At 46.8% G+C, this 17,996-nt stretch overlaps 1 protein-coding gene across 7 annotated transcripts in view; it reads right to left on the bottom strand.

Moving 5' to 3' along the window:
- Positions 1-17,996, bottom strand: part of Mpped2 (metallophosphoesterase domain containing 2) — a 152,120-nt gene that overhangs the window by 90,261 nt on the left and 43,863 nt on the right. For 6 of the 7 annotated variants that reach the window (XM_023562754.2, XM_005001275.4, XM_005001272.4 and 3 more), the window contains exon 3: positions 15,720-15,901. The exons of the other annotated variant lie outside the window; for it this stretch is intronic. In XM_023562754.2, coding sequence (XP_023418522.1) covers positions 15,720-15,901 — 182 coding nt within the window. The remainder of the gene's footprint in view (positions 1-15,719; positions 15,902-17,996) is intronic. 7 annotated transcript variants of the gene reach the window in all.

Below are 17,996 nucleotides of genomic sequence, written 5' to 3'. Positions count from 1 at the left end.
TGATTTCAGCCACGCTTGCAGCAAAACCCTCCCAGACCAGACAAAAACGTCCATTTCTCCCTACTAAAAGAAAGCTGAATACGAAAAAATAACAGGATGTGTTCACTCCTCCAGCATTTCTGGTGAAGCCACATCTCATGATCTTTTCAGTAGCTCTTCATTCCTTGCATACAGAAAAGGGGACCTGGGCCAACATTCGTGGGATTTCACTTAGGCCGAGGATTTCCCTAATGTGAATATTAAATGGAGCAGAGCCCAGGAAGCACTGGAACCTAAACAGTTAATTAGCAAGGCACCATGGCTGCGTGGAAGAGGCAAGAGGCGGCTCTGGAAGCTGCTCATTTTTCTCCCAAGAAAGAAAATAAAGCCAGTCATTCTAAGGACACTTATTAACCCCTGGGCTGGGTAATTGCTTTCGGACGTGGTTCTGTCGTTCTTGCACAAGCAGGAGCTGCCACCCTTGGGTTGGATGGCCCTGTGATACCCACGCCACTGTAGATAACTGCTAACGCTGGGACTTTAAGAACCAAGCCCTGTGTCCAGCGAGGGCTTGAAAAGAATCGCACGCCCAATGATTGCTTGCACAGAAGGAATCATTTTATGTTAAAAAAATAAAATGGATAAAGAAAACAAGGGCACATTCAATTGAGCAAGCATTTTCTTAGCTCATTTTAAGATAATCTCTTGCATTCACCAACCATTTCTCCAATGGGTGGAAACGTGGAAAGAGACAGGGCCCGTGTGCTCTACTTTGTACGGCCTGGGCGTGCAGCATAAAATAAAGGAATGGTGCTAGAACAAAACAGAAAGGCCTTATAATAGTCAAGACACGCCGACCAATTTTAAATTGAATTACACAGCCTGCTAATCTTTACGATGGGATGAAATTCCCTTCCAAATTATGCATCGTACTCAGGTTTGCAGCGTGCCCCGCCCCCACATGCCACATCCCCCACCCGGGCACATGAGTCCCTGGTGAGACAGCTCCCCTTCAGCCCCAAAAGCATTGTTCCCGCTGACTGGGAAGGCAGGACAGGCTCTGGAGGATCATGTTTTTAGAGCTATTGCTAGTTGGCGTGTATCTGTATTTCACACTGGGCATAGCATAGCAGCCTCATGGACTCTGGGCAGTTTCTTCAGACTACAAGCACGCATTCTCTAAAAGGGTACATTCAAGTGTGCATACTTGGTCAAGGGATTTTTCCAAAACTGAAAAACTGAGGAGTTTTGTTAGATTTTGCAGCTGGAGGTACAGAACACTGTGCATTGTGTATCTCAGGAAGCAGCGACCCAGAAATTCTGTGTCCAAGTCGAGACTACGTAGTAGCCCTGCTGCAATGTAAGCCCGCAAGTCTGGAGGGTGTCCCTGCATTTCTGTGCCCTTCATGTTCTCTGAGGGATGGGAAAGGACACCTATGAGAAGGGAACCAATCCCAGACTCCACCCACCCAGCCTCAATGACCAAGGATGGCAGGAACCTGGGCTACAAGTCTCCTGAGGCTTTTCCCCCCTGCCATGGGACAGGGCATTGGTACAAGCCTTGGCCAAAGCACTTCTAGGCGATTTGAGCTTAAAATGCAAGCCTCTTCCTTCTACCTCATACGATGAAATCTCACCTTGGAATGCATTCTGGCTTATTTATAACCAGCAAGAAAGTCACACTCATGTGCACTGACTTGTGAACCATAAAGCACACTTGTTATCACACAATTTTATCTAGGACTTCTTATGAAACATTGTGCAGGCAAGCAACAAGGTCATAGGTAAAACTAATTGTGTCTGAGAACTATCCCAAGAGGCTACAGCAAAGCATGACCCCAGAACTACACAAGGCTTCCTCTTGGGATCTTTCTAAATTTTGTGCACAATCTTTTCACTTTGAGTCTCAGTCTCCAGTCTGTCTGAGACACACAGCCGACTGCCCACAGTGCCCGAGTAAGGGCCAGTGGCCGTCCTCACTGACACCTGTTCTCAGCTCCTGTGAGCCTGGCTGTCCGAGTCATCTGCAGCTATGGAATCTCCAGGCTGGTCCGTGCCTGAGCCAAAAGTGAACTCCAGCACAGCCACATAACATGACTGTGTATTACTGCAAAATCCCTAAAAGTCTCAAGATTGTCTATGCAGATTGCTTTGAAGCATCTTTACACTCTTACCAATTATAAATATGTCAAAAATAGAAATGCAATAAATAGGATCAGTTTAAAGTAAAAATGAAAAGTTATATGTGATTTACCCCACAGAGACAGCACTAACTGTGGACCATTGTGTCATGGCTAAAGGACAGGCCTGGGCACCAGCCCGGAGGGTTGGTCACAGCACACACACTGCTGTGGGCTTCAAGTTAGAACAAGATCTTTAGCTCTAGGTTTATCTGTATGGCTGCCTGCTCCATCTGACCACATGGGAGGACATTCCAGCCCTTGTCACAGTGGAGAGCAGCACTGGGACTGACGTGGGAGTCCCTCTGCACACAGCTGTGAGTGAAGAAAGTGTTTCTCACCCTTCCTCAGTCTTGGCCTCTTCAAAGAATGAAACCTCCAGAAACAGGAGGCGTGGGCACTATGGAAGAAGCACCTGCAATCGGGCTTTTGGCTCATTTTTACGGCACAGTGACTGGTTTATTGCTAAACGTACCAGTGAAAGCATTCATTTTTTAATTCATCTGTAAATCATGTTCCAGTTTTGTGGTTACTTTGCTTTCTGAACTCAGGCTATCTAGGGAGAACAAATTTCACAAATCATGAATAGATGACAAAAATTCAGAGTATCAGCTAGGCTTCCAAGTCCTGCCAAAACTCATAAGTTACGGCCAGTTAACCAAGTGTGGTGGCACACACCTATAAGTCCCAGCACTCTGGGAGGCTCATGCAAGAGGATCACAAATCCAAGTCCAAGCAAGTTATTAAGATGCTGTCTCAGAATTAAAACGTAAGAATAGGCTGGGGTGCAGCTCAGTGTAAAGTGTCTGGGCTCAGTCCCCAGTCCCAGAAAAAATTATAGCCAGCTACTCTAGCATTCCTCCTCCTAGGACTATTACCCCTGTCACTGCCACCACTGTCACCATCACCTAAACTGGCATCCCACGCTTCTGGTTGATATAATTCCAAATGTACTTAGTAAAGAGAAATAACTGTACAGGACTTGGTGAGCACTGAATTGCAAACGTTTGAGTAACATGGTTAGAGCTAGAAAGAAAAGAAATTTCATTCCTGATAGTTTACAGAGGATTCAAAGCACAGAGATTGTGTTTCTTACAGACAGATGTCTCCTCAAGTAAAAAGAAAGTTTACTTGCCAGCCTTCCTCTTGACAAAAAGAAAAGCACAGCATGGAGGGTCAGGAGGAGTAATATAAATGACAGGGAGAAAAGAAACAACAGCTTAATTATACAACTGTACCCTGAAATTAGAAGCAACAAGTGCTATTTCTCTCCTCCTGCAGTTTGAACAGAGTTTAAAAAGAAAGAAAAAAACAGTGGGGAAAAAGTTTCATACAAGTTCATAAAGAACACAAAAGTCTATACTATCATCCAGCTCTGATAGGTCAGTAATGCAAGCTGCTGTTAGCTACTTAATTATGCAGTGTGATGTACTAACCACAGTTTTAAAACAAATTCCAGATGTGCAAAAAAAACCTAGGAAGTACAACTAATGGAACTAAAATTAAAAATTGTTTATCAACAATGTGATTCTTTTCTGGAGCATCATAAAAAAGTCTCCACTAATTTCCAAAAATTCGGAATAGATATTTTTGACTATGGGAGTTTATAACTTCTTTTATAATTATGTATGATTTAGCAGTTATTACAAATGCCATAATCAAATGTCCTAAATGTCCTTGCTTCCAAAGCTATACATGAAAATGATATAACAAGAAGATAGGTAACAAAACTGGAAGCTAAAGCAAATGAAAAGAATGTCCTTTTGAGTCAGATCAATAGAGAAGACCGAAGGTGGCAGCACACAGCTGCGAAGCATGTTGACTGCAGCAGGGTAGCTGTCAAAAAGATAAGGGGCTGAGCACAGTGGTGCATGCCTATAATCTCAGCACTTGGGAGGCTGAGGCAGGAGGATCACCATGAGTTTGAGGTCAGCCTGGACTATATAGTGAATTCAAGGGCAGTCTGGACCATAAAGCAAGACCTTGTCTCAAAAAAAAAAAAAAAAAAGGTAAGAGGGGCAGTCTGTTATTCACAGCAGGGCCTGAGGGACACCTCCACCTTTTGTAGAAAAGCACTGCATGGAAAAGCAGCAGCCCTGACCAGGAAGGGCATCGCAGAAAAATGAGGAGACACTGTAAATGAAAATGGAGATTTCCCGTACTTCCCCCAGTAATAAGACAGGAAGAAAATTAAAAACACAAATTAAAAGCACAAAGGCAAGGATGGAACAGTGCATTCTGAACTGAGTCCTCCTTGATTTAGGGAGGATAATGGGTGCTGACCCACACTGGACATTGCAGAGAACATTCGGGAGCCAGCTTCATGTCTCCACACTGCAGCCCAGCCAGCCCACACCCATGGGGACCAGGCTCCGCTTCTCCAGAGCTCAAGGGGCACTGGCGGCACCCTGGCTTTCCCAGCAGCAGCTGAGTGAGGAGCGTCACTAACTCGGATGTGCACTAAGCTTCAGGCAGCATCTTTCGGGGCCCAAACCTCTGCGGTAACTCTCTAGCCTAAACAGATCCTCTGACCTTTGTCAGCGCAGCCTAAGTGCTAGAAGCGAAGCAGACACAACACGGCCTCGTTCCACGAGGTTCCTGTGCGCCCCAAACAGTGCAGGGTCACTCAGATCAGACACCACCCCATGGAGCTCCGTGCCCCAGGGCAGGCCCAGCCCTCGAAATTCCAGCTCCCTAGCTACAGATGGGACTCACCTTCCTGTGTGCTTTCTGGGTACACGAACTGGGCTAACAAGTGTGTGTACAAAGTGCCACTAGCCAAGTTTCACACACATACCACACATACACAGTACACACACACACCACACACACAAACACACACCACACACACTTACCACACACACACACAACACACACACCACATACACACACACACCACACATACGCAGTACACACATACACACACAAACACATACCACACACACACACCACATACAAACACACACACACCACACATACGCAGTACACACATACACACACAAACACATACCACACACACACACCACATACAAACACACACACACACCACACATACACAGTACACACATATACACACCACACATACAAACACACACCACACATACCACACACACACACCACACACACCACATACAAACACACACACACACCACACATAGCAGTACACACATACACATACCACACACACAAACACATACAACACACACAGTTACCACACTCACAAGCACACACCACACATACACAGTACACAAACACACACCACACACCACACATACACCACATGCACACAGAGCTAGAAAGAGTGTAAAGGCACCACAGGGAAACACTACCAATGTGGAATCTGTGCGAAAGGTAAATGGGAGTTCACTGCATTATTTTTGAGATTTCTTTTTTGGAAGTTGAAAAATTTCCAAGAACAAACACTAAAATGTGAGTTTAAAAAAAAGTCACCAATCCACAAGTCCCGCCCACGGAAGGGGGCCTGCCAGGAAATCCTGGAGACATGACCTTGACCTCTCCCCATTTGGGTCCTGGCCTGGCTGTGTGCAGGACACCCAGCTGCCCTGCGGCTCCGCGTGGGGATGCCAGGGTGTCCACATCACAACATTCCCACTCCTCCCCCATGCTGACAGCAGGGTCAGGGAAGTTCCTATAAGGGATTTTTAATGAAAACAATTATAAATTTAAAATAACTGTGTTTAAAGCATTTAACAGTCACTAGGGTCAAGTGATTACAGCAGTTACAAGCCCCGTGGGACATGTTCACACCAAAACAAAGTGAATAAATCAGCTCGGCAGGCGCATGTAATCACTAAGTGACCACAGGGGTCAGGCAGAGCAGAACCCTGAAGACGGCCACATGAAACCAATAATGGAAATTTATCAGTAGGGATGGGGTAGGGGACATGTAGAATCGGCGAGTGGAGTGACAGATGGGAAGCTAGGAGGGCCAGGGAGATGCCATGCAGAACCCAGGGGACAGCTGGGGCCCGGATGCCAGGAAAGAATTGCAGGAAAGAACTGAGACAGAAGCGATCCAGGCAGCAGCAGCCAGTTTGGGGCCACAGCGAAGGGTCCCAGGATGGGAAGGACCCCCACGTCTCCAATGTGGGGCACTGACAGCAAAACCACAAGCCCTGCCAGATGCATGGCACGTGACACCATTCCAAGGGTGACCCTCAGGCTTTGCACCCCACCACACTAGTGATTATTCCTTCTTTGCTCTGCAAAGAGGCAGCTGAAGCTGGGGGAAGCTGCAGGAGCATAAGGAAGAGAGGAGAGCTCTTACCAAAGAGTTACTACTTCCTAGAGATTCACCGGGAGAATCGCTCAGCAACTTATCCCCAGAGATGACAAGTGCCACTGGTCAAGGTCAGCTCCAGAACACAGGTAACTTGAATTGGGTCTTAAAGAATGAACAGGATTTTGCAGAAGAAGGGGGACAAGATTGGTGGGCAAGTAGCAAGACCAACATGACTGAATAGTCATCATTCAGCAAAAATGCATTGGGTGCTTACTCTGCAGATAATGGCAGGGGACAACAGAAACCTCATCTCTAGTCTCAGTCATTCACGCACTCCCTGAATGTGTATTCTGAAAGCATTGTCAATGTCCCACCCCGCTTCTCTTCAGGAGATGGGGAAATTTCAAAGAGGAGAAGGAAAGGGAATTCAGGACTACAGAGTGGAGTCAGGGCCAGTGGCATTAGCTCCTACTAGCTCTTTTGTTAGCTCCAATGTGACCCCAAGCTGTCTTCCCTCTTTCTGGATGTCCACCTACCCATCCACCCATCATCCAGCCATCCACCCATCATCCATCCATCCACACATCCATCATCCATCCATCCTTCATCCACCCATTCATTTATCCACCCATGCATTCATCCATCCATCCATCCTCCCATCCACCCATTATCCATACATCATCCATCCATCATGCATATACCCATCCACCAATCAGACAGGGCCAATACTGTCTGCCCATATCAACCATCCTAGACCATTATAGCACTGATGCACTCATCTACTCAAAGGTTCTCTCTGAGTCCTTCAGATGAAAGAGGTCACATTAAACACATTATAAATAATGTAATTCAAGAAAAATGGCTGCTTGTAATACGGAGATGAGATTTGCAGGATCACAGGGGACCTGGTCACCAGGTCTTCAGGATGATAATGATCCCTTCCAATGCAACAAATTCAGTCATACTTATCTGAGATATCCAAATATTCTGTGAGGGTTAATTTCTCTCTGAAGCATTTCAACTTAATGTTAGCTCAAAACTGAACTATACTACACAGTTAATTTTCTCCATATTGACAAAATATATTTACACAGGCACATGTGATTTAGACCACAAAGTAATTCATTTTAGGATAAAAAAAAAGATTCTCCAATGTAAAGAAGGATAAAGAGATAATAAACATGAGTCAGCTGTTATTTGGATTCGACAAACTCTCTTTCCCTGTATTACTACCGACAAACAGCATGCATTGAATCCACATCCAGTTGAGAGAACGAATACACAGACAACTCACAGATACATCCTAGAATTCAAAATTCACACTAAGAAGAAAAAACCCTCTAAATGAACTGCCTGAAACTGAGAGACTATAAAATAAATTATAATTCTAGGATGGTAACTAAGAAAATCTGATTATGAATCCAAGGCTGAGAAGCTCAGAACACCAGGTTCTGTGTCTGGAAGGAGTCCTGTAAGTACGAAGCTCTCTGCATAAGGACCAGGGACTCTGGGCTCCCAGGGGCTTTGGCAAATTCTCTTCTGTGAACTGTGCCCTGCTGACCACCGCCCACCTTCACCGCCTCCTTACTGTGGTCACCAGGTGGTCACAGAGCTGTAAGGCTACACACAGCCCATCTGCTGTCCCTGCACAATATTCCAAAGCCACCCTTTGGGAAGCCCTAGGCCCCTCACCAGGGAAGAGGTGTCCTGCATCTCATGATCGTGTTTTATCAGAATGGTGTGTCTCAAACAGCTCATCTCCTAATGATTTTTTGTTGTTGTTTTTTTTTTTTTTTTAAGTTTTAAGTAAATGCACAAGCTATGCATGGAAAGCACTGTGAAGTGTTTAAAGCATGACCTGGAAGTGGCCCTTGAGGACCTGGGAAGGCCTGGCCAGGCTGAGATTTACAGGACAGCAATTGGTGGGTGGAAGAGGTTCTGGAAGAAAGGAAGTGGTGAAGACAGGAAGTGGTCAGGGCACAGAAAAAGAGCAGCAGGGAGAGAGTGGGGAAAGGACAGGCATGCGTTCTCACGGGTGGCCGAAGGGGTAATTCGAAGTTAGGACACAGGGATCCTTAGAAACAAGACAGGGTCCAGTTTCCAATGACCAAGCAAAGTCCAGTGCCTATACTTGCCTCTGCTCCCTAGGTAGAATGGGTCACAGTGGCACTGGATACTGCAAGGCCACTTTCTCTGAGGTTCATTCCTCCCCAAAGCCCTCAATCTTCTGCCTTCCAATGAGTTAGAGAAAAGCAAGCATCCACAGGCAAGGAGGAGGGGCTAGGCATGCTGGGAAATCCCAACCCCTGCTTCATTCCCAGCTACTATTTATACATAGTGGATATTCTTTCTCCAATTTAACCTTAAAACAATCCTTGGGGACTAAATATGGTAAGCATTAACGTTTCTTCTTTCACAGAGGAGTAAGTTGAAGAGGAGGAATAAACAATGCTGAAACTGAGATTTAATTACAGGCAGGTTAAATGCAGTGTGCCCGCCTTCACCCTGCTGCCATATTGCCTTTGATGCCTCGGCACACACGCACACGTGCTATCCCACAGTGTGCCCGCCAGCTTTCAGCAGGACTTGAGTGTGAATGACAGAGTAGGTCATGTCAGAAATCTCACAAAAGTCTCACATGTGCAGAGGTGGCCTTTCGGGAGGTGACTGAATCACAGAGATGCTGCACTCATGAGTGGACAATCCTTTGATGGGTTTACAGCTGGAGGTACTGTCTGTGAGTTGGGGGCTGATGGAAGGAGGCAAGCCACTGAGTGAGACCTGAAAGGCTGTGTCTTTTATCCCCACTCTTTCCTCGTCTTTCCGCTTCCTGGTTGCTGTGGTGTATGCGGTTCTCCTCCACCAAGCCCTGCTACCATGCTGCTTCTGCCTTGGAATCAGTGTGCCATGGACTGAATCCTATGGGGCCATGAGTCAAAGGAAATCTCTCCTTTACCTTTCAGATGTCAGATGTTTTATCCCAAAGATGGGAAGAGCAAACTAGCATAATCAGGAATCTCAATTATCTTTCTGAGTCCTGATTTACTTCTTTTTAGAATAATCAAGTCAAAAACTATGCAGTGATGTTTCTGAAAACTCCTGAAGGATGAAGATATGAGAAACAAGGAGGATATTAAAAATATGTGACACAAACTCTCAAATACTGCCTTGACAGTAGAAAGAAAGCCTACAATCGTTATAGAGGGAAATTTGATAACACATAATAAAAATGTCTTTTTTGAAAGTACATAGTTAGAAACAACAGTTCTTTGAATATAATTAAAGATTTTGCAAAGGGAGAAAAAGATGATGTTCATCACAATAGGGAGAAAACAACAGAAGAATAGAAATACCTCACATGTGCAGTGACAGAGGTGCCACTGAAAACATTGGAGTAACCCATAAAACAGAAAGCCATCCCAACACAAGCATGTGCTCATTTTTTTTGTTGGTTTTTGTCTATTCAGTTACAAGATTATATGCCCAGCCTGTTAATTTTAAAAAATAATCATTAAGCCAGTCTTTAGAAGTTAAAGATTTGCTGCTGGTAAGTATACTCAAAGTAGAAATGAAGGTAGAAAATTTTCTAAATTATGGTACTAAAATACAGTGATGACTCTGAGCTTAGGACTACCAAGGAATGTGTATACTTTCTCCTCTGCACTGGTCACATATTTGAACTTTTATAATCTACATATACATGTTATAATGAAAACATTCCTGGAGGAAAGTAGCTGAGTGATCTTTATTAATGTGGAAAACGGTTCATGATGTATCGTTAAGATGAAAAAAGGCTACAAAAGAGAACTACTGGCTTTGGTAAAAGATATTTGTGTCTGTATCCAGAGAAAATATCAGTAAGGATTCACACTGCAGTGTTTATCTGGTCCATGGGTAATTTTGTTTTATTCTTTTCACATAACATTTTTCTAAGTTGTCTAGAATGAACATGTATAATACATGCATATTGTAAGAATTAAATAAATCGCTCAGCTCTGAAGATGTTTTCTAAAAGTCAGCTCTAAAACTTCAGGGCCAGAGCAAGTTCATGGAAGGAAGTCTTTGGAAAGGGGCAAAATTGATTTTTATGTCTACTAGTGCTGGTTACAGTCACACTCTATCACAACTGCGCCTGACGCCGAGCTCCTGCAGACACCAAAGACCTCTTCTGAAGCCCTTCCTTCGAGGCCTTTCCATTCTGCCTGCAGGCCTGGAGAAACTGAAGCTCCAGCCACTAACTGACGTCCAGACCAAAGAAAGGTTCTCATGAAAAGTTCATGACTCTGGTGTTGTGTTCAAAGGGATTTCTGCCTGACTAGATGTTCACACATACGGACCACCCCCAGAACCTTGACTTGATAATTACAATACGGGAACGTGAATGCAGCCAGGGCAGACCCTTCCTGAGGATTTCTGTGCAGTATGCGAGCAGCACTGACACCAGCCAATGGGTATCATAAATACTTCCGGGGTGAAAGGGGAGGGAGGGAGAAGGAAAGGAAGAGTGGACGGTACACACAGTATTACATAATTTTAAACTCAGTGCCAAAGCGCAAGCAGGAAAGTAAATTTTTACATTCTCTTCACTCACTCAGAGGTTCAGTAACACTTATAAGGGTTTGGGGGACAAGCAGGCTTTGAAAGCTGCAGGAGGAAAGTGCATGGGCAAATCAGGGGGACCTCCTCAAGTCTCTCTGAGCTGCATGCGCTGACATGTACGGAGTGACAAGGCAAAGGCCACCAACACTGCTCCAAACATGCAAGGACAGAAGACAGGAAATCACTGAAGTTAAGAACATCAAAGGACACCAATGGAGCAAACAGGGCCCAGAGAAACACGGTACAGCGCCTGCAGTGAAAGTGGTCTTAGGAGCTGCTGATGCTCAGAACTTAATAAAAAGCACTAGAACTAACCACACTGTAGCCCCAGGTGCTGCAAGTGAGCAAGTTTCTTTTAAGCCAGTCTGCCACCACCGAGGCGCACTTGTACCAGGATACAAGTGGCATGTTCTCAGGTTGGGTGGCAGCGTCCCGCATATCTGAGCTAAACTGCTAGATGGACCATGGCATTAACCACTGCTCCAAAGCAGAGCCGAGGCAGGGCTGCTTTCCCAGGAACCTGTGCTCGCTGGCCCAGGAAGGCACATGCCTCTCAGACCACGAGTTTGCCTCTGGTTGTGAGGTCTGATGGAAGTCGAGCTCACAGAGGCCCCTATGATCCAGGAAGTTCATAAATGACTCAGAGGACTGCACGGAGTGACCTCTGTCTCAGGGCGAGGTCTGAACCCCACCATCCAGACAGCGTGTGTCATGTGCCCTCTCCCCTCACCCCAGTCCGTTCTCAGAGGGGCCGTTCATTAACTGGAGGGCCAGAGCAATTCATTTGCTCTCCGGTGCCTCCGTCTTCATTTCTATCAAATTAGGACTCCATGATCGCCAAGAGCCCTCAGTTCTAACACCCTGCCAGTCGGTGCCACATGAGCAGCTGTGACCCAGGGATCCCCTCTTCTCTCTTGGACTCCTCCTTAGCGCCGGCCTCTGGGGTCTTCTCCCTCCACTCCACAGCTGAAAGTTGTCACAGTCAAGAGTCCTTCCAAGACTGGCAGGAGCTTTCCCATGAGATCACCCCCTGCACAGGACAGCCCTGGGGTCTATGTTAGGGTGACACACACAAGGGCTTGGGCAACTCACCAAAGCCTGCAGATTTCAAGTCAGATGCCCCAGAGGCCCCCCACACTACCTTCCTCTCCTCCTGCAGGGCCTGCCTCTCTCATCCATTCCCAAGGCCAGCAACAAACCTCGTGTGTGTATGTGTCACATCTGCCAGGTGACGTATGCACACAGGACCAGGACTTGGAGCCTCTGAACACAATGGGAGCTCACGATGGGATCCTTGGGCCCTGCGGTCAGGCAGAGGTGGACAGGACTTAGACACGTGATTAGCATGCAGCCTCACAGCTGCTCCGCAACCCGAAGCCACAGCATTTCCTTAGCTGAGGCCTAAACTCTCCAACACTCCCAAGTCCCCCAAGTCCAACGCTGATATCACAGAATAAGCAAGGAAAAGGGCTCAAGCTAGACATCAAACTCCCCAGGGACCCACCAGGAGAGCATGCTAAGCAGAGTGACGGACCATGTAGCTTTTCTGAGCTTCCTCTAGGTTCTAGGAGCTTGGGGACCCTCCCCTGGCTCAGTTCCAGGCTTCTCCTCTGTAGAATGGGAATCACAGGAGGGTCGTTCTAGGGACAAAGCCCACCTGCCCATGGGAGGGATGATGGACCAGTGGGAGGGGAAAGCCTGGGGACAGCTGGTGGCTTTCCATTAAACTAGACAGGAGGGTGAAACCCAACCCCAGGCCCACTCCTTGGGTCTGCCTAGCCCATGAGACCTGTGCCGGTGGGAGCTTGCAAATTAAAAGGAGAGGCTTATTTGGTTTGTCTGTTGTCCTTGGCTTCCAGGAGAAATGCAGGGCACATGGGCCTGATGCACAGGAAGCTCGGATTGTCAGGGAGGAGCCAGAAGGGAGGCAAACCCACCTGGTCACACTGGGGACCCCTTCCAACAGACCCCTGCCAGCAGCAAAGCAGCTTTTTACCTCTGCAGTGTCATTACTCTCCAGGCTCAGTCTGAGGCCCTGTGCGCTGGCAGGGGCATCTAAGTAAACTGAGACCAGGCTCCACCGCAGGCCCACCCTATGCTGACCCAACCAGACTCCACTCAGCCAGGCCACCTAGTATTTCTACTGCAGGGTGCCCTTTTCCCTGGAGAGGCCCCTGGCTGCACCAGAGGCCGCACACTCACCATGCCCTTCACCCCATGGGCCTAGGAGGTTGCCAGGGCAACGAGCTATTCTCAGCCTGCGCCATGGGATCCGGCTTCTATACCCACACCCCAAGGGCTCACTTTGGTCTCATTCTGCAACCCATGCTGAGATCGCTTCCTCCTGTCTCACAAGATCAGAGCAGGGGGAGGACAGGAGGAACCGACTGCAGCTGGGCCTCGCTGTGTATCTCCTCCTCACTTCATTTCCTCAGTTAAGACACATTTCCATTTAAAGAGTACTTTTTCCTAGAAAAATCTCCCAGTGTTCACCTCTACTCCACCCAGAAACTCCTCTGACCTCTTCCTGTTTTCACCCTTTGAATATCTGCTGATGGTTCACTCACCACATTCCCCACTCGGTTATTAATGGCCCACACAAGCTTACTGGGGCAATCATCTACTGATTAATCTGCACGACAATCCAGAAAGACAGGTTGTATTAATCCTTCATTCTGCAGAGGCTGAGTGTGTGTGTGAGTGTGTGTAAGTGTGTGTGTGAACTCACTGGCAGAGTCAGAGCCAGAGGAGCTGAGCCCTGGGACAGTGCCCATCCCTGGATTTCTGCCATGCTTGCCCAGTGCTGTTCCAAATCAGAAAGGCAACCATATCTGCACTGAGACCCACTTGTCATGGAATGGTTGAAATTGTGAAAATTCACCCCAAAATATTTTTAACTCAAAGAGTTCACAGATAACAGTGGCTACAAGAGAGGGGTGATCGTACTTCAGAACAAATTTGTCAGGCAGAAAAAATGACAAGAAAAAGATCTGGATCATAGAGCAACTCCACTACAATGGATGAGAGAGTGGCTTCACTGAGTTGCAGCTCTGTGTCCCCTGCACAGCCAGGTGGCCAGGCTAGGGCATGCTTAAAGTGCCTGCTGAGTGTCTGTGAATAGAGCACAGACTAAAACAGCACCGACACCCAAGGCTTCTGAGCCCGGTGAACAGGGATGTGTAGTCCACATTACTGAAGCACAGGGTGACAGGGCCCTTGGAAAACCGGGTACCAGCAGCAGCCAGGGCCATAAGGAATCCCTGTCCCTAAGCTCAGGAATGTGTCACCGAGTATCACCTGCTCAGAAACAGCCCAAAAGAAGCAGAGAATCACAGACACATGAAAATGCACATTCCAGGGCCAGCCACCAACAGAAAGACTGCCATCAACACACAGATTCATTTTAGAAACAGTTCTTCTTAATATAGGGGTACTCAACAGCACCAATGGCCACCATAATTAAAAAAGGTAACTGTGGAAGTGAGGCAGAAACCCCTACAGTCTCACCAATACCATTAAATGAAAAGATCCACTAGTAAAGACCTTGCTGTCAGCTGACCATAAGCTGGACGGATATGCAAAAGTCCACAAAAGATCAAAATAGCTACGTCATTAGGCCTGTTATTTATTTTTTTAACAAAATTCTCTCCAATGCCAGTGTTCCATTAACTCACACATTTTATCACGGAATCCATAATTTATCACTGTCTCAGACCTTGCTTCAGTTCAATGGAAAACAAAATCTTAGAGTTTCTGCCTAAGTCTCCCGAGTAATTTTTATTGCCTCCCATAATATTTATTGCATTTTTCTTCCAGAGTAGTTTCTTCTGTTTACTGCCTAATCCTTCAGTGTCATTAAAGATTCTGAACTCTCAGAATGCCTGTGCTTCCTTCCTTTCCCTCAGATGGGAAGATTGTTATAAAAAGCTGTCCTTTTTTTCTGTCTTTTTTTAATAGGGTGCTGGGGGTGCAAGGCAGGGCGCTGTGGAGGCAAAGCTTGCACTTTCACACGAGCTGCCCCCACCCCACCAGAACCAGCTTCTGCGGGATGCGAGACTCAGTGAACCCCAGGACCGCATGGCAAGGCTAGCATTTGCCAAATGCCTGACCTGGATCCCGGTGTTTTCCAGACCCCTGAACTGTGGGCTTTCCTCAAACATGCAGGCCAGTTTCACACTATGCATTTTTAGAGTCTTACCCAGCACATGCAGTCTTTTCAGGATGTCACAGGGTTTCCTCCACAACCCTTACAAAGCCTGTCCCAGGCCATCCTGTGCTGAGGAGCTTTGCTTCACACACAGACTCTGACATCCTCTTGGCATTTCTTAGAAATGCTTTCTTACGACTCGGTCATTTGTACATCTTTGATCATATCTCAGAAAGACTGCAGAGCCAATGAATTAAAAATACAATTCCAGGTCTCATGTGTGCCAGCGAACACCCTCATTAAAGCAGGCGTGCGAAGAAACCACTTTCCAAGCTGCCAGTCCCGCTGCCCCAGCACTGCCGAGGCCAGGCACTGAAAGGATGCACAGTAAAATTAAATATCTAAAAATTCATCTTTAATTAACAGCACTGGATCCAAGCTAGACAGCGCCGCACATCATAGGCGGAATGGCTGAGCTGGCTTCCGAGGGCTTTAATTCAATTAGGACGCGGTGAGTGGCGCTGGGACGGGCAAGGTTAATTGGGGCGGCCAGAACGCAATCATTCCTTACCTAACCAGTCATTAAACTTCTTAACCTCTGAGGGCAGTCCCAGCTCGGTGAAATCGCCTGTGTGGAGAAGGATGTCCCCGTAAGGCATCTGGATACCATCTGTTCTGGAGTGAGTGTCTGAGATGCAGACAAATCGCGTGTGGCCCGCCGGCTTTGGAGTGTCATATGGGATGGGGTCGACCCTAAAGTAGACACAACAGATCCCATAACAGTTAAACACATCAGAACCCTGGACATTGTCACTGCACACACATCCACCATTAGCCGCGCACGCACCCACACCAAACGGGGCCCTCTGGGATAGGGGACGCCGTGGGGCGTTGGGACAACATGGCCTTTCCTCAGCCGCAGCCCCATGGGCCACATTGGGAAAATCTTACTTACCTGCTAGGACGATTCAAAGAAATTAACGCCTTGCACAGAGTCAGAAATAACCCGGGAAACGGAGAAGAGTAATTAGGATGAAGTTTGGAGATACTGAACCCCAAATCAGGAAGCAAAATTATGCTGTTTTTCTCTCCTTGTGCTTCCCCCCATCCCACTGCTCATTAGGAAATGGACAACTAATTTATTCCCTCTTAAACATGCAGAATTTGGGCAAGGACACATTTCCAGCCAGCCTGTCACACACGCCCTGCCCAGGGGGTGTGCAGAGACAGCGTGCTCTCCTCCCCTCTTCCCCCACCACCAGTCAGCACCTGGATCTTGTTTTTGCGGAGTCACAAATCAGATTGTGGGGAGGAAATGTGGTACTGAGCTGCAGAGTGCTTAAGAAAGAAAACTGGATGTGAAAAGGCTTTGGCCAGGCCGGCCTTCCTCACTCACCGTGAGTTATCTATCTGCAGGCCCGGCTCCCCTTAGGTTGCTGGAAACGCTCCAGTGCCCGGGGCAACAATTCTACTGAGCCCAAACAGAGCGCCTGCTAATGTGTATGTATAGGTCTACACATGCATGAATATATGTATGGTTTTAGAGACCTAAGCACCGTGAATTACACTGGGGCATAAGAATCAAAAGGCAAAGTGATCAACCCGAAGCCAAGGAAAATGAAACAGAACATTCTCATTTAATTGACTGTAACAAAGTGTGCTAAATAAACTTGGGAGAGAAATGCAAATCGGACTCCTGGAGCATACAGTTTTAATTATTTAAGAGGTTTGTAGCAGAGTTAAGGATGCTTTAACTACATTAACTCTCCACTGACAGCTTCCTTTCATTTCTCTGTAGGAATGCATGCTTATTTTTGGGTTATGGGTGAAAAGAAGCAGTTATAAATGCAAAGAGAAGGTCGCAAGAGAAGCAAATATGCAACGAGAAGATTAGAGTGCAAGACATTAAATAAAGAACTGTATTTCACATCACAATCCCACGCATGAGAATGAGCATGTAGCTGGCAGCAACAAAACATCCATGTGAGGTCCCAGTTCATATATGGGTTTTGTTTAATCCCCACCTCCTTTTTTAAAGAAACAATCTGTTATAAGAATGGCCATTTTGGGGTGAAATTGGAGATACCAGTGTGTAACTCGGACAGTCTCAAATTTCTTTAGTGAATGTTTTCCCTTTATCTTTGCAAGGAAGGAAGCACAGTAAGGAGGGAGAAAGGAGAACAAGAAGACAGGAAGAAGGAAAGAAGGTAAGGAGGAAGGAATCATGAAATAGATAGGACAGCAGTGTAACAGGAGCTTAGAAAGACAGTTTAACCTCCACAAAGCAGAGTGGGGTTTTCCCAGTAAAGGTTTTAGGTGAAGATGCTGCCACATTGAGGGAAGCTCACAGATACGCTGAGATCTCAGCAGCAACCCGAAAACCTTCCTGATCAGAACCAGTGTTGCTTGTTTATGTATAAAAATGTTAGCGCTCTGGCTTGTGGACCCTCTGTGGATCCAAGCCAACGCTATGGGCTGCCTATGCTACTGAGATGTCCCCTGTGGCCTCATGGAGTCCTGGGGGGACTTTTTGAGGTGGCTGGATCAAGTTTGTGATGCCGGGATTATGGGAGTGTGAATGCTAGATTAATCTACTGACAGCTTTGGTATGGCTCTGAAGTGGATAACGGAAGCCCTGTCCTGGGTGTGAGTCCTACCTGCCCTAAAGACATGTAGCTTGGGAGGGATGGAAGGGATGGGAAGAGGGCTGCTGTCATATTGGCTGTTTCCCTACTCCGCTGCTTTGCTGCCTTCTGCCTCCTGTTAGCTGTTTCTCCTCTGTGATGCCCCTGTGTCAAGCCACCCTGCTTTGGAGATACCTGGTTATGGACTGAAATCCCCACAAACT

Source organism: Cavia porcellus, unplaced genomic scaffold (assembly GCF_034190915.1).
Source record: "Cavia porcellus strain 051 isolate PalLab524CR breed Dunkin Hartley unplaced genomic scaffold, mCavPor4.1 scaffold_9, whole genome shotgun sequence".
In the NCBI taxonomy this organism is placed as follows: Eukaryota; Metazoa; Chordata; class Mammalia; order Rodentia; family Caviidae; genus Cavia; species Cavia porcellus.
Note: the sequence above shows the minus strand (reverse complement) of the source record. Positions and strands in the feature narration are given on the sequence as shown.